At 41.3% G+C, this 23594-nt stretch overlaps 1 protein-coding gene across 2 annotated transcripts in view; it reads left to right on the forward strand.

Annotated features, from left to right (window-relative positions):
• The window catches only part of lrch1 (leucine-rich repeats and calponin homology (CH) domain containing 1), a 107079-nt gene that overhangs the window by 43921 nt on the left and 39564 nt on the right, over positions 1 to 23594 (forward strand). For both annotated transcript variants that reach the window (XM_020931675.2, XM_055148258.1), the window contains exons 2-9: positions 5267 to 5411; positions 7047 to 7173; positions 8838 to 8943; positions 11253 to 11389; positions 12474 to 12589; positions 15830 to 15917; positions 18000 to 18102; positions 18472 to 18581. In XM_020931675.2, coding sequence (XP_020787334.1) covers positions 5267 to 5411; positions 7047 to 7173; positions 8838 to 8943; positions 11253 to 11389; positions 12474 to 12589; positions 15830 to 15917; positions 18000 to 18102; positions 18472 to 18581 — 932 coding nt within the window. The remainder of the gene's footprint in view (positions 1 to 5266; positions 5412 to 7046; positions 7174 to 8837; positions 8944 to 11252; positions 11390 to 12473; positions 12590 to 15829; positions 15918 to 17999; positions 18103 to 18471; positions 18582 to 23594) is intronic.

Here is a 23594-nt window from a genome sequence, read left to right on the forward strand (position 1 = left end):
TCACTCCTTTGTGTCTCGCTCTTCATCATCTGATCAAGTCTTTGAACTTCACATGGTTCAGTCTCAGTTTCATCCTGATTTTATCCTCATTCAGTCCTGCTTTAGTCCCGGTTTACTCATGGTTTAGTCCTGGTTCAGTCCTGGTTTAGTCCTGTTTTAGTCCTGCTTTAGTCCTGCTTTAGTCCTGGTTTAGTCCCGATTTAGTCCTGGTTCAGTTTAGTTCTACTTTTGACCTAATTTAGTCCTGGTTTAGTCCTGTCTTAATCCTGTTTTAGTCCAGTTTTAGTCCTGGTTTAGTCCTGGTTAAGTTCTTGTTTAGTCCTGGTTTAGTCCTGATTTATCCTTTACTAACATCCTTTACTACATTAACTTTATTTATAAATCATATGTCACATCCAGACTCCTGCTTTTACTTCATCTCAATGTGCGAGTAATCATATTTTGAAGTATTTTGAAATAACCGTCGTCCTCTCTCCTGCAGACGAGGGTCAAAGTTCAGAGTTCAGAGTTTGCATATTCTCTCTACAGAGCCATAGAGACACTGCGGATCTGTGTGTGTCGTGTGTGTTAAAATAGTACTTCCTGTTTGGGAGTCACATGACTTCGCTCGGATACAGAGATGAGGTTTAAAGGGTCCGAGCTTTTTCTGCTGAAAACAAAGACAAGAAGAGAGGATTGAGAGAGGAGCAGATCAGCAAGCATTTAGCAAGTTGTAAAAGGGGCTGCCATTTTTGTAGTACCATAATTTCCTCCACAAACTACAACATTAATAAAGGGCCCCTGTCCTGGTTCAGTCCTGGTTCAGTCCTGGTTCAGTCCTGGTTCAGTCCTGGTTCAGGACCAAACCTGGACCAAACCTGGACCAAACCTGGACCAAACCTGGACCAAACCTGGACCAAACTTGGATTAAACCTGGATTAAACCTGGACAAAATCTGAACTACACCAGGTCTAGTACACCAAGTCTAAATTTAGACCAAACCAGGACTCCACCAAGACTATCCGGTCTTTTCTAAACCGTGACCTGATGATGCTTTTGAATTTGCTCATGTCTTTGCATCTTGGATTTTTGCTGTGAATTTTTTAAACTCTGAATTAGGGCCCGGCCGATATATTGGTTGGCCGATATTATCGGCCAATATGGGCAACTAGAAACATATCTGCGATTGGCCTAAATCTTGCCCATATGGGCCGATATTTCACTTGGGCAGGTTATACGTCGTTATAAAGCTTAAACTCTCTACATTCTGTTCATTTAATCCAATTTACAGACAGATAAATGTCCTAATATGTGGCTCCACATCAGGATTTTCATCAGGATTTATCTGCGGAGTCATTTGTCTGTGTGTGTGTGTGTGTCCGTACTGTCCCTGAACACACCCACGGAGTCATGTCACTCACGTGCTCTTGTTTACACCCACAGACATAGATCCATGTGCACAACACTGAGATTTTCTTTTTACGGACAATTGGTTTGAGTCTGGATTAAAAGGACTTGAGTGTTGGAAATATGTCGACTTTGAAGCTAGTTTTGGTCATTTATTATGGGTTAGCTGCTGTAGCTCTCACACATAAACAGGCTGTTTTCTATTGGCCTATTGTAAAGTGACTACATTGGCCGTAAACATGTTACTGGACCTGCATTGATATGTAAATGAGCTGTGAATAGACATGTGAATGATCCACATTTATGCATATAATTCATTACCGCGGCACGCAGCATTTACGGCTAAAGGCTAATAGCGGTAGTTTCTTTACTAGCTAGTGGTGATGGGTCGGTCGCGATCGAAGCGGCTCTTAGAGCCGGCTCTTTGAAGTGAACGACGGGAGCATGTTTCTTATTGGGAGCTGGGTTGTCTCTTTCTCACTTTTTTTCTCTTCATGTCGCGTGCAGACTTGTGGTAGTTTTGACAGCGTCAGCGGCTGAAAAGGAAACTTTCAGAAATATGCATGTGCATAGGATAGAAAAAAACTAGCATATTTGGCTCTAGTTTAGCATAAAATAAATAAACCAGGACTAATCTTGGGCTCGAGAGAGGGAGAGAGATAGAGACACTCAGTCCTGGTTCAGTTCTTGTTTAGTCCTGTTTTACACATGGTTTAGATCTGTTTTAGTCCTGATTTAGTCCTTTTTCAGTCCTGGTTTAGACCTGGTTCAGTTCTGGTTTAGTCCTGCTTGCAACAAAACCGCTTTGGAGCCGACAGAGCCAGCTGCTTTTAGTGAGCCGAGCCAAAAGAGCCGGTTCTCTAAAAAGAACTTGAATACCCATCACCAGAATGTGATGCAAAAATGCCATTAGTCCGACTTACTGTCTGTAAATATGACGCACAGAGTCAGAATAACAATACATTTTAAACCCAATTTAAAATCCACTAGAGTCAAATCTAAGGTTTTTAAGCAATTCAAGACTTACAGTGAATTTTTACATCACTAAATATATCGGCGATTATATCGGCTATCGGCTAATAATATTGTGCTGAATATTTAAAAAATGAATTTCCGTTTTTTATTTTATGTATTTATTTTCATACATACTTAAAAATTCAGCTTTTGAAATTCAAAATGAGAACAATACAAGAGTTCAAAACGAGAAATGAGAAATTCAGCTGTGTTTCAAATATAAATGTGACTAAACAAATCTTCCATAAATGAGGGTGTTTGTTTCCTTTGTCGTGTTTGGTCTGAAAATACAGAGGTTTCATTTGGGACTTACCAGACAAATACCAAGCAGTTTTTATTTCTAGACCAGACAGACTGAGTTCCTCTCCTGATTCATGGGGCGAAAATATTTGACTGTTGTGGAAAATGTGAATTGTGGACTTCAGAAATGTTTGAATTGTTGTGAAAAGGAAAATTGTGCTCACTATATTTTTTTTATATGATGCAAAGATAAAATATTAAAGATGTTTGTGTAACAGACATTTATGTAGAATGACTCAACTGAACCAGGTCTGAACCAGGACTGAACCAGGACTGAACCAGGTCTGAACCAGGACTGAACCAGGTCTGAACCAAGTCTGAACCAGGACTGAACCAGGACTGAACCAGGTCTGAACCAGGACTGAACCAGGTCTGAACCAGGACTGAACCAGGTCTGAACCAGGTCTGAACCAGGTCTGAACCAGGTCTGAACCAGGACTGAACCAGGACTGAACCAGGTCTGAACCAGGACTGAACCAGGTCTGAACCAGGACTGAACCAGGACTGAACCAGGACTGAACCAGGTCTGAACCAGGACTGAACCAGGTCTGAACCAGGTCTGAACCTGGACTGAACCAGGACTGAACCAGGACTGAACCAGGACTGAACCAGGTCTGAACCAGGACTGAACCAGGACTGAACCTGGACTGGACAAGGACTGAATCAGGACTAAAGTAGGACTAAAACCAGGTCTAAAACCAGGTTTTGAACCAGGACTGAACCAGGACCAAACCTGGACTGGACCAGGACTGAATCAGAACTAAAGTAGGACTAAAGTAGGACTAAAGTAAGACTAAAGTAGGACTAAAACCAGGTCTAAAACCAGGTCTAAATCCAGGTTTTGAACCAGGACCAAACCTGGACTGAATCAGGACTAAAGTAGGACTAAAGTAGGACTAAAACCAGGGCTAAAAACAGGACTAAAAACAGGACTAAAACCAGGTCTAAAAACAGGTTTTGAACCAGGACTGAGCCAGGGCTGGACTGGATCTGGACTGGATCTGGACTGGACCTGGACTGGACCTGGACTAAAGTAGGACTAAAGTAGGACTAACGTAGGACTAAATTAGGACTAAAACCAGGACTGAACCAGGACTAAGCCAGGACTAAACCAGGACTACTCCAGGTCTGCTACAACCAGGTCTAAACCAGGACTAAATGGAGACTAAACCAGGTCTAAACCAGGACTAAACCAGGTCTACACCAACACTAAACTGAGACTAAACCAGGACTACATCAGGAAACCAGTTCTAAACCAGGATTTAACCAGAAATCAGGACTGAATTAGGACTCTTCCTCAAGTCTGAACCAGGTCTAAACCAGAACTAAACCAGATCTAACCCAAGTCTGCACCAGGAGTAAACCAGGACTAAACCGGGACTAAACTGGGACTAAACCAGGTCTTATCTGTTGAGAGGAAGTACCAAACGCGGGCTGTCAGAGGGAACAATTGCAGTGACATTTCTTGGCCTTATTTGGGCGCTGCTGCTGATAAACTGTGGGACAGGAAGTGAGGTCATCAGGTCCGACCTTCAAAACAAAGACTCGAGTCGTGTTTGAGATTTGAGAGAAACAAAGTGATGTGCCAGTGTGAGAATGGGAGCGAACAATGACGGGAGGAAATATAAACACTAATAGATTTCTCAGTTTAAATGACAGAGATCTGCAGTTTAGATAAAGATTTGTCAAATACTGGTTTAGTTCTGGTTTAGTCTTGGTTTAGTCCTAGTTCAGTCTTGGTTTAGTCCGGCTTTAGTCCTGCTTTAGTCCAGGTTTAGTCCTGGTTTAGACCTTGTTTAGTCCTGGTTTAGTCCTGGTTAGTCCTGGTTCAGTCCTGGTGTATTCTTGGTGGAGTCTTAGTTTAGTCCTGGTTGAGACCTTTTGTAGTCCTAGTTCAGTCCTGGTTTAGTCCTGCTTTAGTCCAGGTTTAGTGCTGGTTTAGACATTGTTTAGTCCTGGGTCAGATCTGGTTAAGATCTGGCTCAGTTCTTGTTTAGTCCTAGTTTAGTCCAGGTTTAACCCTGGTTTATCTCTGGTTTAGTCCTGGTTTAGACCTTTTTTAGTCCTAGTTTGGTCCTGGTTTATTCCCGTTTTAGCTCTGGTTTAGAACTTGTTTAGTCCTAGTTCAGTCCTGGTGTATTATTGGGGCAATCTTGGTTTAGTCCTGGTTGAGACCTGTTGTAGTCCTGGTTTAGTACTGGTTCAGTCCTGGTTCAGTCCAGGTTTAGCCCTAATTTAGTCCTGAATTAGACCTTGTTTAGTACTGGTTTAGTTCTGGTGTAGTCTTTGTGTATTTTTGGCATAGTCTTGGTTTAGTCCTGGTTTAGTCCTTGTTAAGTCCTGGGTTAGATCTGATTAAGATCTGGTTCAATTCTTGTTTAATCCTAGTTTGATCCTGGTTTAGTCCGGTTTTAGTCCTGTTTAGTTCTGCTTTAGTTCTGCTTTAGCCCTGTTTTGTCCTGGTTTCAAGGTTTGAGTAGTTTGAGAAATGTTGTTTTAATTTGTTTGTAGTAAAATCATTTCATTTTGACCTTCAACTCACGTGGCTCCGTCTTCTCTGTTTCAGACTTGTCCAAAAACAGACTGGCGGACGTGCCTTCAGAAGTGTGTCAGCTGGTGGCGCTAGAGAGTCTCAACCTGTATCACAACTGCATCAGGACTGTACCAGACACCATGATCAGCCTGCAGTCCCTCACCAACCTCAACCTCAGGTACGACACACACCAACGCCACATCAACACACGAGGAGGAGGAGGAGAGAGGAGGAGAGGAGAGAGGGAGGAGAGAGGGAGGAGAGAGGGAGGAGAGAAGAGAGGAGGAGAAGAAGAGGGTAGGAGAGAGGGGAGGAGAGGGAGGAGAGGAGAAGAGGAGAGGAGGAGAAGTGGAGTAGGAGAGAGGGAGGAGAGAGAGGAGGGGAGGAGGAGAAGAGAGGAGGAGAGGAGGAGAGAGGAAGAGAGGGAAGAGAGATGTAGAGGAGAGAGGGAGGAGAGAGGCGCAGAGGATAGTAGAGGAAAAGCACAAGAGTAGAGGAGAGGAGGAGGGAGGGGGAGAGGAGGAGGAGAGAGGAGGAGGAGGAGGAGGAGGGAGGGGAGAAGGAGAAGAGAGGACAGGGGAGGAGAGAGGGGAGGAGAGGGAGGAGAGGAGAAGAGGTGAGGAGGATAGAAGAGGAGAGGACAGGAGGAGAGGAGAGAGAAGAAGAGGAGAGGGACAGGAGAGAGGAGGACAGGAGGAGAGGAGAGAGAAGAAGAGGAGAGGACAGGAGGAAAGAGAGGAGAAGAGGTGAGAGGGAGAGAGGAGGAGAGATGGAGGAGGAGAGGAGGAGAGAGGGAAGAGAGGCGCAGAGGATGTAAAGGAAAAGCATAGGGGTAGAGGAGGGAGGGAGGGAGGGGAGGAGGAGGAGGAGAAATGGAGGAGAATAGGAGGAGAGAGAGGAGAGGAGGACAAGGAGGAGAGGAAGAGAGATGGAGGGGAGTGGAGCAGAGGAGAGGAGAAAAGGAAGAGCGGAAAGCAGAGGAGGAGAGGCAAGGAAGAGAGGAGTGGAGGAGAGGAAACGAGAATTGGAGGAGAGGAGCAGAAAAGAAGAGGCGCAGAGGAGTGGAGCAGAGAAAAGGAGGAACAGAGGAGAGGGTCAGATGAGAGAGAGGAGGAGAGGAGAAAAGGAACAGATGAATAGCAGAGGATAAGGGAGAAAGAGCAGAGGAGGAGAGGTGAAGAGGAAAGGAGAAAAGGAGGAGCAGAGGAGAGAACATAGAGAGAAAGAAAGAGGAGGAAGACCAAGAGCTAAAGGAGAGAAAGAGAAAAGTGGGAAAGGGAGGAGAGAGGGATAGAGAGAGAGAGATGAGTGAGAAAAACAATTTATATATATATATATATAGAGAGAGAGAGAGAGCAGGTGTGTAACAGAGGAGGTCAGTGTTTTGTGTCATACGATGTGCTGTTTTATTACATTTGTGGAGGGATGGAGGGAGTGATAGAGAGATAAGGGAGAGGGAAAGAGAGAGATGGATGCAGGGATGAGAGAGAGAGCAATAAAGAGATAAAGAGCAGACTGTGTGTATCAGAGGAGGACTGCTTTTTATCAAACACTGTTGTTTTATTAATTCTTTTCCACCTTAACTCTTTCTCCTTTTTACCCTCTCTTTCTCTCTCTCTCTCTACTCTCCCATTCTCTCTCTCCCTCCCCCTCCTCTCTTCCTCGCTCTTTCTCTCTACCTTGTGTCTATCCCTCTATCTCTTCTCTTTTCTCTCTCCCCCTTTCTCTCTCTCTCCCTCTTTTCTCTCTTTTCTTCTCTCTCTTCCTCTTCCTCCCCTCCTCCCTCTCTTTGTCTCTCTCTCTCTCTCTCTAGTCGGAACCAGTTGTGTGCGTTGCCGGCGTGTCTGTGCAGTCTTCCTCTTCGAGTCCTGAACGCCAGTAACAACAAACTGGTGAATCTTCCAGAGGCCGTTGGACAGCTGCACGCGCTCATGGAGCTGGTGAGGACCACCGCAAACTTCAAATCACATTTTAATCTGAGTTTGTGCTGTAAAACAAGTCCCTCTCAAACAGCAGTACAGGCACAAGCTCGCCAGCAACAGCCAACAGTTTTCAGTCTCTTACCTTCTTAAGTTGAAAGTCAAACTCCTAAACAGGACCATGAATGCTCAGACTGATCACAGGTTCCTGAAAATGTGCTGTTTAATCCATCCAAGTATCTCGGGGTCTTGTTCACAAGTGAGGGGAGGATGGAGCGTGAGCAGGCGGATCAGTGCAGCATCGGCAGTGATGCAGTTGCTGTATCGAGCTGTTGTGGTGAAGAGGAGCTGAGCTGAAAGGCAAAGCTCTTGATTTACCTCTCAGTCTACGTTCCTCCCCTCACCTATGGTCATGAGCTCTGGGTAATGACTGAAAGGACAAGATCGTGGCTACAAGCGGTCCAAATGAGTTTCCTCCGCAGGGTGGCTGGGCGCTCCCTTAGAGATAGAGTGAGGAGCTCAGTCACACAGGAGGAGCTTAGAGTAGAGCCGCTGCTCCTCCACTTTGAGAGGAGCAGCTGAGGCTCAGGCATCTGTTCCGAATGCCTCATGAACACCTTCCTTGGGAAGTGTTGTTGGCATGTCCCACCGGAGGGAGGCGCTGGGGAAGACCCAGGACACACTGGAGGGACTATGTCTCTGGGCTGTCCTGGGAACACCTCAGAGTTCCCCCGGAGGAGCTGGAAGTGTCTGTGGTGAAGGAAGTCTGGGAGTCCCTGCTCAGACTGCTGCCCTCATGACCCGGCCCCGGATAAGCGGAAAAAAAAGATGGATGGAAATCCATTTTGTATTTTTTCTTGAGTTTTCAGACAATCTTAAAACTTTTAACAGTGTTTGCATTTTGATATATGTCTCAATTACATTAATTAACGCCACTGACAAGATAAATGTACACTCTAAATGTACAACACGCTCTATTCACGCTTATGTCACAAACCAGGAAGATGTTTGGAAGCAACTTCAAGTGTTGTTCCCGACACTGGGCTCATCGACTGACTGTGGTAAAACCCATTGAAGTAAATGTGATCAGTGGTAAAATGAAGACTGCAGATGTATGTGCTGTTTGGATTCACCTTGAATTTGGCCCCCCATCTCTTCTAATCGCATGTATCCAGTGCCCAGTTTGGACTGGGCCATTTTCTCTTTTTTCCTAGATTTTCTTAGACATACTACTGCGAACAGAGCCCGCCAGAAGTTGTCATTACATGTTAAAAAATGTCTTCTTAGTTTGTGACGTAAGCGTAAATAGAGCCCATAGTGTTAACTGTATGTAACCTGCGCCCTTACAGTTTTTAAAAAAGGTATTGCAATCTAGTATCAAAAGTATCGAGTATTGGTTTAGTCCTGGTTTAGACCTGGACCACTATGGAACCTACCTGGACCACTGAGGGATTACACAGATATAAAACCACATGTGAATAGAAAAGAAAATACTATGATTTAATGTTAAAAATCTCATTCTTTTGTCTAATGAAAGAGAGAGAGACTTTTTATTAGCACAAAAGACATTCCAGTATATTTGATTTGAACATATTTACCTCATATCTGGGACACAGTCGAGTCCTTTAAGTTAGAATACAAAAATAGCAGTATAAAAACCCATGATTGTGCGTTTGTGTTTTTAGGACGTGAGCTGCAACGAGATCACAGCTCTGCCTCGTCACGTGAGCCGCCTCAAGTCTCTGAGGGAACTGAACGTGAGGAGGAACCTGCTGTGCGTGCTGCCTGATGGTCAGTGACGCAGACTCGCTCGCCCTTATTTATGATCCACAAAAGTTTCTCCTTCTCATTATTTGTTTTATTAATCTGATAGTTTAAAGTCCTTTTGAACGGACAACAATCACGTCTTTGGTTGAATAACAGCACCACTTTTTGAAGCTGTTGTGAAAAAAAAAATCACTTTTGTTTATTTATACAGACAGAGAAGACACTGAACTTTGTGTTTTTGTTTCATGTGGATAGGCCCAGTAATGACAGAGATAAGAACCATAAACCAGGTCAACAAATCTGAAATCTGACAGCTACACTGCAAACCCCACCACAGAGTTCTGTTTAAACTCTGCATGTTCAGGCTGAGTTCTTCTCTCAAACAGAAAACACTCTGTTCCATCTCATGTCATGTGGCAGTACAGAAAGTGCTCCACTGTGTTTTGAAACCTCCATACACCTTTACCAGTTTTGAGCTTTAGAAATGTAGACAAATAATAAACTAATAATAATCATATGTGACTGAAACAAAACACAACTCCAGGTATGTTTTTGAGGAGGGAACAACATTGTAACATGACTAAAAGCTCACAAGAGTCACTTAAGCGTAATGTAGGATCTTTAAGACATTCTATCTGAAGTATACTGTGATTTTGCAGTACTGAGGTTGAATCTTGTGTTTATAACTTGGGTTGACCCCTGTGGTTTGTGGTTCTGTGTATTTTTGGAGACTTGGGTGTGGTGCGGTTGAGTCAGGCTCAAGTAACTCAGATCAAACATGAATCCAATCAATGTGGAGGATGAAGGATCCTTATTACACTACTATGTTATAATGTTGTGTCCTCATCACAAACAGACCAGGAGTTGGGTTTTTGTTTCATTCACACATGTTTGACACTCAAATTCAGCATATTTAGGCTCACGTCAGATTGATCTGTGTGTCACTCTGAGTTGAGTTCTACACATTATCAATGTAGAACGTCTCTCGCTGAAAGAGATCAGAAAACACGGAGTATCATGAGTATTAAAATCTGATGGTCGAAGCACTACAATAGTGGAACAAAACAACAATCAAACTTAGTTAAATCCAGTTGATTGAAAAGCTCAGATATCTCTTCTGTCCACAAATGCACAAAGCTCTTACCTGTTTTTTGTTTTTATCAAACTTAATAGTCTGAAGTCTCAATGCTGCTCTGTGATTGGTCCTACTCGGTCAATTAACCGTACAGCAGGTATGGATTCTTGAGTTTGTGAACTCACAAATATCGCGTGAATCCACCTCGCTGTACAGGATGCGCCGTGTTCTTCCCTCAAACTGAAAACACTGTTCCAGAGTGAACTCCACTTTGCTCCACTGTGTTTTTAGACTCCATGCACCTTCACTAGAGTCATTTTAGGCCCCATCCACACTAGTACGTATTCGAGTTGTTTTCGTTGTGGATGTATTCAATGGAAAACGGCTCCAGATCTGCTGCCGCCAGCTCCCACAAGTTCACCTGAGTACAGATCTGATCCAGCACCATGTGGACGCCTGAAAACATTGATATGTTGATGTAGGAGCTCTAGTTAGGTCCTTATTGGTCCACGTTACTGTGACTTGTGCCTTCCTGATTTGCTGTGTTCGTGACATCGTTCATGTGACGCTATTGTGGAAAACCATAGACAAATGGAAACAGTGCACAGAACAGACTCACCATTAGCAGAACATCCCTCTGTCACAGATAGAACACTCATATTCCACTGAGTCGTGTCCTTTTTAAGTCTGACAGAAGCTGAACCGCGTCAGGGCACAAGGAACGAGCAGTTTTTTGAGCGCTTAGTTTATGCAGTTTAGCCATGTGGTTTTAAGTTTCATTTCTGTTAAACGTAAACAAATATGCACAAAGCTGTGTGGATAGGGAAGGCTTTTGGACACAGAAATGACGTGTCTGGAAGCAAATCGTTTCTGATACAGTGATTCGGTGATTAATTTCAGTGTAAACGTAACCTTAATCATCTCAGCCCAGGATTCACCTAACTTTTAAATTTACAGCAGTTTAAAGCTTAAAACTACCTCCCTCACAAGGTGGAACAGAGCATTTTGAGTATTTGGGATGCAGACAGCCTAATAATGTAGTATACTTAATGTAAGAAGTATTTTAGATGAGGTAATAGCATGATAACACAACTTAAAGTTCACAAGAGTCAAGTTTGCGTAATATAGGACTTATCTGTAAATGTAAAAAGTGGTGGCAGTACTCCAACGCAAAGGAATGATTCTTGTTTTTGTGATTGTTTTGATGTGATATTAAATGTTTGTCCTCCTTGTGACTGTGTAAACGTGTCCTCCTCAGACCTGTGTGAGCTGCCGTTGGTGAGGTTGGACTTCTCCTGTAATAAAGTGTCCACCATCCCAGTGTCCTACAGAAGAATGAGACACCTGCAGAGTCTCAACCTGGACAACAACCCTCTACAGAGCCCCCCTGCTCAGGTACTACTACTGATAAAACTACTGATGATACTACTGACGATACTACTGATAATACTACTGACGGTACTACTGACAATACTTCTGACGATACAACTACTGACAATACTACTGATAAAACTACTGATGATACTACTGATGATACTACTGACAATACTACTGACGATACTACAACTGACAATACAACTACTGACAATACTACTGATAATACTACTGACGATACTACTGACAGATACTACTGACGATACTACTGACGATACTACTGACGATACTACTGACGATACTACTGACAATACTACTGACAATACTACTGACAATACTACTGACAATACAACTATACTACTGATAATACTACTGACATACTACTGACAATACTTCTGATAATACTACTACTGACAGTACTACTATTGACAGTACTACTACTGACAATACAGCTACTGACAATACTACTGACAATACTACTGACAGTACTACTGATAAGACTACTGCTGACAATACTACTGACAATACAACTATGGACAGTACTACACCTGAAAATACTACCGACAATACAACTACTGACAATACAAGTACTGACACTACAACTACTGATAATACTACTGACAATACTACTGCTCACAATACTACTGCTCACAATACTACTGACAATACTACTGCTCACAATACTACTGTCAGTACTAGTGACAATACTACTGGCAATACTACTGCTGACAGTACTACTGACAATACTACTAATGATACTACTGACAATACTACTGACAATATTACTAACAATGCTACAGCAAATACTAATACAAATACTATTGCTATTACTGCTAGTACTGCTACTACTGTAATACACTTAATTTGTAAATTTTGTCTATTGTGACGCCTCCAATGCCCATATTCCAACATTTCTTTGGTTGATTGTGTATTACAAAAGTCTCAGAGTACTATAGAAATCATTTTTGGACTAGTCAGCTCTTCATTTGTCGATTCATTGAGTGTGAGTTTCCTCCCTGCATCAGTGAGTCCTCTCTGTAGCTCTTACTCACACTGTTGTTGTTGTTGTTGTTTTTGTTGTTTTTGTTGTGCGTCTGTGCTGCAGATCTGTCTTAAAGGGAAAGTACACATCTTTAAGTACCTGAGTCTGGAGGCGTGCCAAAGTGACAAGATGGCCGACTCTCTGTACCTGCCCAACATGTCACGCCCAAACACGGGGAGGTAAGAGGTTCTGTTTTTCTCATCGACAGTTAGATTAAAGCGACACTGCGTAACTTTCTGCAGGCGGCTTCGGCACGTCACCCGCTTGAGTCCATAGCAATAGAAAGTTGAATCCATACCTCGGAACGTTCTCCATTTTACGTCATACTGTGGAATATTATAGCCAAAGGAACAGCATTTCCATAGAAACAAGCAGGAGGAGGTCTTTCTCCAAGTCAAATAAGAGTCAGGCTTGTGGGTAGGCAAGCCCACTCAATATAGGCTGCATGTTTATATATTTTTCAATGCAATAAAAACACCAAAATGAATGAACTTGCTTATATTTTGGCCAAAAAGTTGCTCAGTGCAGCTTTAATTCAGGAAGGGTCTAGTTCTGTCCTGTTTACCATATTTTTCAGATTATAAGGGCCTGTCCACACGATAAAGTTTTTTGGTCGAAACTGTGAAGTTTGTATTCATTTTGGCCTTTGTTTTGGGTGGGCGAAAATGGCGTTTTTTGAGATCGGGTTCTAGAGTGGAGAAATCTGAAAACACCGGTGTTGCGTTGTCGTGTAGACAAGCAAACCACAGCTTTTGCAAAACGATGACATAGCGACCCGTCATTGCCAGGGTCCTCCAATGCAAGGCAGGCTGCAACCCTCCCAATTTTTTTTCAACCTGCAAAAAAAAAAAAAAAAAATCCAGGAGAACTGTCATGTTTACGTAGCCTAACGCACACAGTAGTAAAGTAAATCCTTTACTTTTCTCAAAAATCGACAGTGCACCTTGTAATCCAGTGCACCTTATGTATGTATTCTGTTTGTGCTTACTGATCTGGAACTGATTTTATGTGGTACACGGCGCTCAAAAATTCGTCAAAATGTTTTAGTATGACTTTGGTAACTATGAAGCTGCACCGCTTGATGGATTGTCGGAGCATTACGGCTTTCGTAGTCAGGAGCCTTGAGGAGTAAATTGTGTCCTTTAGTCCGACAGAAGCTGAACCGCATCAGCGCACAAGTGAGCAGGTTTTTATTCAGTGCTTATAGTTTATGCAAATAAGTCATGTGGTTTTAAGTTTTGTTTCTGTAAAACTTAAACAAATGTGCGCAAAGCTGCATTAAACACATTACTACTCAATGTATATTTGAGTCATCCTCATAGGAAATAAAAAAACAAACTTAAATGATCCACCCACATTCATATTCATGATACACATTCACCAAGACAGGGAGGCAACGTCGGGCGAATTACGCCACAATCTGCCGATGGATTGTGGACGCCTGGACTAAAGGATCAGTCTCAAGTGTTGTCCGTTTGTTTCGCTTGATGCTCCTTATAATCCAGTGCACCTTATGTATGAAAATAGGTGAGAGAATTCAACATTATTGATATTGAGCCTTATAATCTGGTGTGCCTTATAGTCTGAAAAATACTGTACTTGGTCATTTTCAGATTAGTAAGAGTAAAGTTACTGCAAAATAATATTACTCAAGCAGAAATACAAAGTAGTGGTCCAAGAAATAACTCAAGTAAGACTAAAAAATAAATGGGAAACTTGCTACTCAAGTAAGAGTAACTGAAAGAGTAACTATCGTAACATAATTGATTTATAATTTGAAGTGAATGTAATTGTCCTTTAATAACGCACAAAATCTGACAGACACAAATCATATGTTAAGGAGCGCTGCAAGAAACACAAATGTTCACATCATTTCATATTCTCCACATGAAGCTTTTATCACTTTAGACTAAAAAAGTACTCTGAAAAGTATCATTTCTTTAAAAAAGTTACTAAAAAATTTAAGTGTCACCGAGTACTGCCCACCCATAAGACATGGAAAGCTACAGACTATTTTTTACCCCAGAGTTTAAGGCTAATGTGAGTCTGTATCTGAGACGTGAGCCTGACTCCTCCTCCTCCTGGGACACAGAAACTAGATCAGGACTATCTTTTCCTCTGGCCCACTTCAGTCTCTGCTCCTCGCACTCACTCCGCTGCAAAATCAGGCCTGTACTAGATACTTTTACGTAACCTCGGCTGCACAATTTAGAGAAGAATTTAAGATTTGAAAGAAGCCCAAAATCGACCTGTCATGATTACACATTTCAAAGTCAAATGTATTGCTGACGAATACATAGACATTAAAAAAATAATACACACAATTTTGAGTTTGAGTCCATAGAGACTTCCTTTTTACAGCTCTGGTGATGTTCAGCACAGTGTAGATCTTACAGGCTTATCACTTATCAGCAAACTTATCAGGCTGTGTTTGCTCATGTGTGCGCTGTGTCACCATAGTAACTACTGAACATTAAGTCATACACATATATACAGAGCCCACCAGCGTGATATGACTGCAACGTATCCATAGTTACTTCCAAACACAATGTATAAATATGTCTTTATGATACGCACACTACCAGTCAAAGGTTTGTTTACGTCTTTGTTTCCACTGTAGATTCTCAATGAAGGCATCAAAATTATGAATGAAACGTGCAAAAAGTAAACTCAAAATTAAATTCAAAACTGATTTTAAATACCAGTCCTTTGCTTTGGTTACTACTTTTGACCCTGAAGCGAGACAGCTGTGAAGTGGAAACCATTTCAAGAAACTTCATCAAGAAGCGCATTGAGAGGAGATTTAGGGACTGTTTACACGAGAACGCTTGCGGGTAAAAACGACAAAATATTTTATCGGAAGTGCCTTTCATGTAGACAGTGACGGCGTTTTTGGGGCTTAAAAATGCAAAAATCTGAAACCACCTTCCAGAGTGGAAAAGGTGAATATGCTCTGCTGTAGCGTTTCCGTCCACACTGCCCAAGACGCAAAACTCTGGTCTGCTCACATCGTGTACGCGTTTACGTCACATACATCATCACCTAATGTCACCACTTAACCGCCTGGCATGCAAATCCAGTTCAATTCCACACACTTTTGCGTCACCGTATGCATGCCGATTTCCTCCCGAAAACACTCATCTAAACGTGAAATAAAAAGTGAAGACACGATGCCACTTTTGTGTCTTCTGTTCAGACCGTCATCATATAAACGTAGCCTAAGAGTTTGCAGTTGTCAGAGCAAAGGGTGGAGACTGTGGATTTGAATATAAAATATGAAAGCTATTTTGTCGAGTTGTTTAATATTTATTTGTATCTGAAAATTAGAAAGTAGTAAACATAAAAAAACAAAAACACAAAAAAAAACTTTGACTGGTTGTGTATATATGTGTATATATGTCGTGTGTGGTTTGTTCCAGTGTGGAGGACATGGAGACTCACAGGAAGTTGGACTCAGACTCTGGAGTCGGCAGTGACAATGGAGACAAGAGACTGTCTGCTACAGAGGTGAGGACACAACAGAGACAGGGGGATGGCTTTGAGTTTCCTGTTTGTAGGCACCAGTTTGAGGACTTTTCAGAGTTGAGAACAGACAAATACTGACAAAAAAACTATAATTTCATAACTCCAATAACAGTAATCTGATGATATTTTTGCAATCTGCAATTTTGCCATTTTGAGACTAGCTCTGCTTTAACATGTTGTCAGAGACATCCATCCACAGCTTCCTGTCCTGTGCTTCATCTGTCATGATTTAGTGATTTTGGCACGACTCAGCAAAATACACAAAGACATTTCTGTGGAAACAGTCTGAACACTGCTTAAACAACTGGATCTTGTTTATTGTGATCACTAAAACTGTTCAGATGTATCTAGGGACACATTCATGTTTATCAAATGTTAATCTCCAGTAAATATAATGGGTCTCAAGTAGTGTATAAAACTGAACAGTAATATTGACCTAACTGATATGGGCGCTTGGAGACATGGGCATGTCCACGTGGGCATGTGATACCTCATTATAAAGTTTACACTCTACATTTAATCTAACGTACAGACAGATAAATGTGTTACTATGTGCTACCGCATCAATATTTAACAGAGGAGTCATTTGGCTGTCTGTGTGACACCGTACTGGACCTGAATGCACCCCAGAGTCATGTGACTCATGTGCTCTTGTTTACACCAGTGTGTTCTCTTCAGTCGCTCTGAGGCTGCACAGAGGCGCTGGCTTTAAAGGGACAGTCCGGAATTTTGGACATAGGACCTCATTTCCTAGTGAACCAGAGTGTTGGAGACGTGTGGAGACACTTTTAAAAATATTCCATCCAGTTCTTGTAATTGCAGAGGTTGCTGGTGCTAGGCTAGTGCATGTCAATGGTCATAGTTATCCTGCCACTAAAAACAGTCTTACCCACTCCACAAAACACCCAAAGCAAATCTATTATTACACCAGACTGCTGATGTAAATGTTTGTGTTGACAGAATAATGTTTGAAATATAAGTAACCTTGCATCACATGAATCGTGGGACTTGAGGGACTATTTTCTCAGCAGCAGCGGAATTTCACTTTGCCGGTAAGGCCAGTGCCAGGTGATATCAGTCCGCCGCTGCCAAGCTTTCTGTCAGGAAGTGAAACTCGCTGCTACTCAGACATAAATCCTTCAAATGCAAGGTTGGTTTTACTTCTAAAATTATTCTGTCAACACAGACATTCACATCGACAATCTGGTGTTATAATTGTTTTGTTTCGGGTGATTTGTGGAGTGGGTAAGACTGTTTTTATTGGCAGGATAACTATGGCCATTGACATGCACTAGCCTAGCACCAGCGACCTCTGCAAATACAAGCACTGGATGGAATATTTTAAAAAGTGTCTCCACACGTCTCCAACACTCTGGCTCACTAGGAAATGAGGTCCTATGTCAAATTCCAGACTGTCCCTTTAAATGCTCTTGTACCTGATCTAAGATATTGACTATACATAAAAGTGAACTTCACCACAGTTTAGACCAACAACAAAACTACTGCTTGTTTTTATCAAAGTGTTTTGAGTCAGGATTAAAGGTGACTTATTTGTGAAGACTTGTTTTCTGAGAGGTGCCTGTGTGTCTGTGTGTCAGATGTCATGCAAAAATGCCATTAGGCCTACATACTGTCTTTAAATATGACTGCAAAGAGACAAAATTACTGGAAATGTAGCAAACTAAACAAACCCCATTTAAAATCTAATAGAGTCAAACCTATGTCTTATAATCAGTTGAAGATTTGCAGTGAATGTTTACATCACTAAATAAATATATCAGCTGTTATATCGGCTATCTGCACCTCCAAAATAAATGTTTTATCGGTATCGTATTGCAACTGAGATTATCCTGTTTTATTCAGTGGCATCAAAAAATCAATTTGATCTGGCTCTAATTACAACAAAAGAGAAATTGTAATAATGAATTCTAAATGAATAAGTAGCAAAAATAGCAACAGACTGGTGTCAAATAAGGTGTAATTATATACATGTTTAACTACAAGTTAAAATAAAACAAAATACACAAATAAAGTCATCAGCTCTAAATATCTTTGTGTTTTCAGCCATCGGACGAGGAGAGCGTCAGTCTAAATGCACCAATGAGCCACATCCGAGAAGAAGGGTTCACCAAAGACGACTCCAGCGACCAACTGAGCTCCATGACAGGTTTGTATACATGTGGCAGAGTGGTTAGCCCGTCTCCTCCTCTCAGTAAGGAGGTTGTGGGTTAGATCCTGACTCGGGCTTTATTTATAAAGCCTCTGTACTTACAAACGGAGGTCTGAAATCCTGCAGCTGACCCGAAAGTCTGACCCCATCCTACTGCTGACCCATGGAAGAAGCACCTGGCAGTGAGTAGGCTTGCCTCTCCACAGATCTGACCTGGAACTTGGCCTGGTTGTCTCCTCATAATGCAACTTTATGCAGGGTTTAAAGGGCCCATATTAGTTTTTTCTAAATGTGATGTAGTAGCTTTTCAGTTCAGTCGTGTGTAACTTTGACTTTGACTTTGACTTGACTTTGTCTCTTGTGCAGATCCCAACTCTGATTCGGTGCGTCTGATTGAAGAGAGTCCAACGGAAACCCTGAGCGAACAGTTCTACAGGGACTCCAGTTTGAGCTCACGATTCCTCAACTACATTAAGGTAACGCTCCTGACAATAATAATCAAATCAGGTTTTATTAATCACAAAATTAGACTCATAGACTCATGACACAAGCTTTCAAAGGCAGTAATGACATTTTCTTCTGTAAAAGCTGAAAAAACTGTGTAAAATGTGAAAGCTGCTATTGCTTAAAGGTCCTGTATTACTAGAGGTGTAACAATTCACAAAAATCACAGTTTGGTATGTACCTCGGTTTTGAGGTCACGGTTTGACTCATTTTCAGTACAGTATGGGAACAAAATGAAAACCATTTGCTTGTTGTTTATTTTTGTTTATTAAATCAACAGTTTGTTTTAACATTATACAAACGGGAAAATAAAATAAATGCAAAGTGCTGCTTGGTAATACTAATAAGCTAAATAAAATATTCTCAAATAAGCAACAAATGTATACAAAACTTTTAAAGTGCAGTACTAACAGTTTAACTCAATTTTCATATTTCTGGCCAGAAGAACCAACTTGTCCTCATTATCTGCAGTAAGTGCAGATCTGCTGCAGTTACAATGTCAATAGGGAAGGGGCGGAGATTCTGTGCTGACGAAAGGTGAAAGTGAAGACCAGGGTGCGACGAGCGTAGTTTTGCGAGGATTCACGTGGTTCAGGCGGGACATAGTCAAGGCGGGGAACACTGCCACCCCAATCACGGACGAGTTCCCTCATGAATATTAAAGAGCCGAGCCTTTCGTGTAGCTGCACATGTAGAGGAGGAATGTAAACACACACAAATTGTGCGAACTCACTCGTACACAGACGCACATCGAACCGAACATCCTGTACTGAAACGGTTTGGCACGAATACATGTACCGTTACACCCCTATGTATTACACAAAATGAGTCCTTGTGAGCTTTAAGCCGTGTTATCATGTTATTACATCATAAACAGACCTGGACTTGTGTTTTGCTGCATTCACACATGTTTGAGTAACCCTTTATTATTAGTCTGCCTACATCTCCAAAGCTCAAAATGCCCTGTTCCACCTTGTGATGTCACCAAGCAGTAGATTTCAAATTAACATCTACATTTTACCTTTTGTTTAGTGAAGATTGGAAATTGCAGGGCTGAAATGATCCAAATAATTTTAATGAGGGTGTGTGGAGTTTAAAGAGACAGTGGAGTGTTGTCAGTTTGAGAGAAGAGCCTAAATAGTATATCGAGTTTGTGTGTTTAAACGTGTGTGAATGAAACAAAACAAAACTCCAGATCTGTCTGTGATGAGTAAACAACAATAGAACATAAATCAGAAAATACTGTAGTATGAGCTCTTTAATCTTAAAAATAAAAGTCTACAACTCTCAGTTTGTAGTTTGTACCTGACCTTTAAAAGAAGAAAATCAAGTACCACTGATACAGACTTTGGATCTGACACACTTTTGAGCCGTTCTCTCCTTAAATCACATATTTCTGAGTCTGTGAGATGAATTGTTGCGAGCTGAAGCGTCCTTTATCTCCCCCTGTCGTAAGCAACTCGGAAACTACTTTCAGTTTCCATTTTGCCGTATAAGGCTAACTCGAGTTTAAAGAATAGCTCCATGGACCGATTAGGCCAAAAAAAAAAAAAAAAAGCAAAGACTCTAGAATGTGATGATGTCATAGTCTCAGATGAGATTTTTTCCTATTGATCACACTGGACTTTGCCATGAAATAAGCCTGAAAATCTGAAAAGTAAATTCACAAATGTTGATCCGGATCATTTCTTTTAGTGACTAGACCCAAGAACTTCCTGCACCCATCTGTATTTAATATTATCGGCGATATCGTGACGTCATCTGAAGCCCAGTAATAACATGAGGCCTTATCTCCATGGAGACAAGCAGGACAGGTTACAGATACGTCACGATAACGACTATATCGACTTAAATGGAAGAGAAACATATATTTATACTGTGTACATTTTCTTTTCTTTCTTTGGTGTGTTGCTTACTGTAGGCTCTGCTCTGTCTGGAGCTTTGTTAGACTTTAATCTGAGCTTTGTTTTAACACAATCTGACTAGAAAGAACTGATTTAGTTGGAACGGCAACAGGTAAGGTGATTTGTGCCGTTAAACAAGTCTCTCATAAATAATACTACAGTCAAATCCAGCATTAGGCACAGTATTTTAGTTTTTCAGTTAGTTCCTCTCACCTTTTTGTTGAAAATAAAAGACCTAAACAGGACCATAAACGCTCAAACTGATCAGATGTTCCTGAAAATGTGCTGTTTAAATCCATTTAGTGTTTTTATTGAGTTTTCAGACTATCTTCATCATAGATATACACGTACAACACCCCCATCATGTCATTAATGCAAAGTGTCATAAAGATTTTTGTTGTTTTTTTGTAATGAAAGTTTTGAATAAATCACTTGTTTGGTTAATTAGGCTGTGTTCAGACTGCAGCCTGAAGTGACCCAAATCCGATTTTTTCACCCCTATGCTCCTGTGTCTGATCTTTTAATGACATTCTGAACGACACGGATCCGATTTTTGCAGATGCGACCCAGGCCACTTGGATATGTGCTCCTAAAACCGATACATATCCGATCTTTTGACATGCGACTTCAGTCTGAACCAGGACGCTTTTATCCAACCTTGGCGTCACAAATGTACACAAACGTTCTTCTCGTCAGATGAAAATTTTGTCTGAACTCTGTGTCAGTGAAGCAGCGCAGTACATCGCAATCTCTCCACTCTTGGCTCCGACCCACACGTTCTTTCTACGGACGTTGCTGTCACTGCCTCACAAAACGTCATGGCCAAAAACCTCGTCCTTCTCAATCTCCTCCTTAAAACAAATAAGCTGTACATGTTCTGGCTCCGGTACGACAGCAACTTTAAAATCTGCAGGTGCTCAATGCTGCGTCCATGTTTAGGCTGTTTCCGTAAACACTGAGCATGCTTGCTGTGTGTGACGTCGTCGTGTCCTCCAGTGCACATGTGGGACACTTTTGGGGTGTTTAAAGTTCACACTGGAGATCACATACAAGTCGCATTTAATTGGAAATATGAACGACCTCACAAAAAATTGGATTTCACAAAAAATCCGACTTGAGCATTAAGCCCTGCAGTCTGAACTAGGGATGGGCAGTCGGTTAGATTTTCTTAATTGTTCGTCTGGAGAATTAACAATTGATTTTCGATTAATCATTAAAGTTTTTATATTAAAATGATCATCACTATTATTACTATTGCCAGTCTGCATAAATAAACTCAACTTTACAACATATAAACCATAACCACTATAGAACCACATCAGCCTGTTTGACATTATAATGTGTTTAATGCAGCTTTGACACATTTGTTTATGTTTTACACAAACGAAACTCAAAACCACATGGCTAATTTGCATAAACTATAAGCTCTGTCCTTGTGCACTGATGCGTTCAGCTTCTGTTCTGTTCTGTGCCTATGTCTCGTTGGAGATGGTTCATATTTTCAGAGATCAGACGCAGGTTTAGTGCAGCTCTTTATTTAACATCATTTCATTCACTTCATTTATGTTGGTCACTTTATTTATGTTGGCTACTTTATTTATTTTGGCTCCTGTTGTGATGAAAAGACTGAAAAGTGTTTGTTTTTTGGATGCATGCTCACCCAACTTTATGTTGCAGTAGCTAGGATACAGTGTTTACATGCACCATGATGAAACCGGGACACTCAAAAAACTCGATCATACCCGAGACACTGATGTACATGTAAACACATTCACTGAGTGGAACAGTGTCTCCAAGGAGCCAGAGCCCAAACGTGGGACTGTGAGGCACAACTCCAGTGTTTGTGTCAGACGCAGCCTCGTCTGCTTACACTACACACAGCAACCTACATTTGGTTTGTTGATTAAAAATGAACGTGATTGACGAAATTCTTAATGATCAATTATTGATTAGTCAACTAATCATGCCCATGTCTAGTCTGAACATCGCCTTAGTTTGGACTAATAAGTTAATTTTGCTGTCTACAGTCTATATTTTAAAGTGGTTTACTGGAACACTGCTGCTTTATCCAGAAGCATACAGCTGTTTCAGTATTATCGTTTACGCATCAATACTCGTATGCTGTGCTTTAAAATTTGTTATAGCGACAGGCCTAGTTACAGGTCAGGTCTGCGGAGAGGCGACCCTGCTTACAGTAAGACTACATTCTAGGGAAAGGCAATAACATCTCCTTGGAAACAAGCAAGTGGCAGACCTCTATCAGAGAAGCTGTAAGTCTACTTTTAGCGTCTCTCCCCACTTTTGTAGTTTTTCTCCTTTTCCATTTCCCTCCTCTTTAAACTTTCATGCAGCAATTGTCCGAATCCATAAATAATGCTCCATGCTATGCTAAGTGCTCTTACGTAATGTTATTTTTGACGTTTTCTTGTGTTTGGTGGCTGTTTTTAGACGTTGAGTGCTTTGTTTTATTGCGAGCGTGTCCTGAAATGTCACTTTGAGTTAAGAGCGAATGCATTTTGTATTGGCAGAGAGAGAAAGGATACAGAGACATGGCCAAATAAGGAATAAACATGAGGAAAACTGAAGAGGAGGAGGGTATGGAGTTTTAATGATGATGGATTGAAGGAAAAGCTGCATCCACATTGATGACAGCACTTTGTTAAAGCCACAGTGTGTAACTTTTTTTTTTTTTTTCCAAAATATAGAACGTATATAGAAAGTTTATTTATTAATTTATTTTTTTTCATCTTGTGTATTTTGAACATGCATACTTAAGGTGAGCGGGCTTGCATCTCCACAAACCTGACTCATATTTGGCCTGGGGGAACGCCTCTGTCTTGTTTCCATGGAAATGTTGTTCTTTTAGTTGTAATATTCCACACTATGGCATAAAAGCTAAACCAAGAATCATCGTCTCTGTAGTTCCCTCTGTTTTGAGCTGTTACTGCAACAAAACAATGTATTTAACCCTCATGACACCTCAATATTTTGGTACCCTTCGTGACACAAATGTTCCCGTCATATAAAAGTGCTATAAAATAAGACAGAATTAACATTTTTTAACTGTTACTGCAATAAAAC

This window comes from Boleophthalmus pectinirostris, unplaced genomic scaffold (assembly GCF_026225935.1).
Source record: "Boleophthalmus pectinirostris isolate CB_2022bp ecotype Guang Dong unplaced genomic scaffold, ASM2622593v1 HiC_scaffold_1, whole genome shotgun sequence".
Classification (NCBI taxonomy): domain Eukaryota; kingdom Metazoa; phylum Chordata; class Actinopteri; order Gobiiformes; family Gobiidae; genus Boleophthalmus; species Boleophthalmus pectinirostris.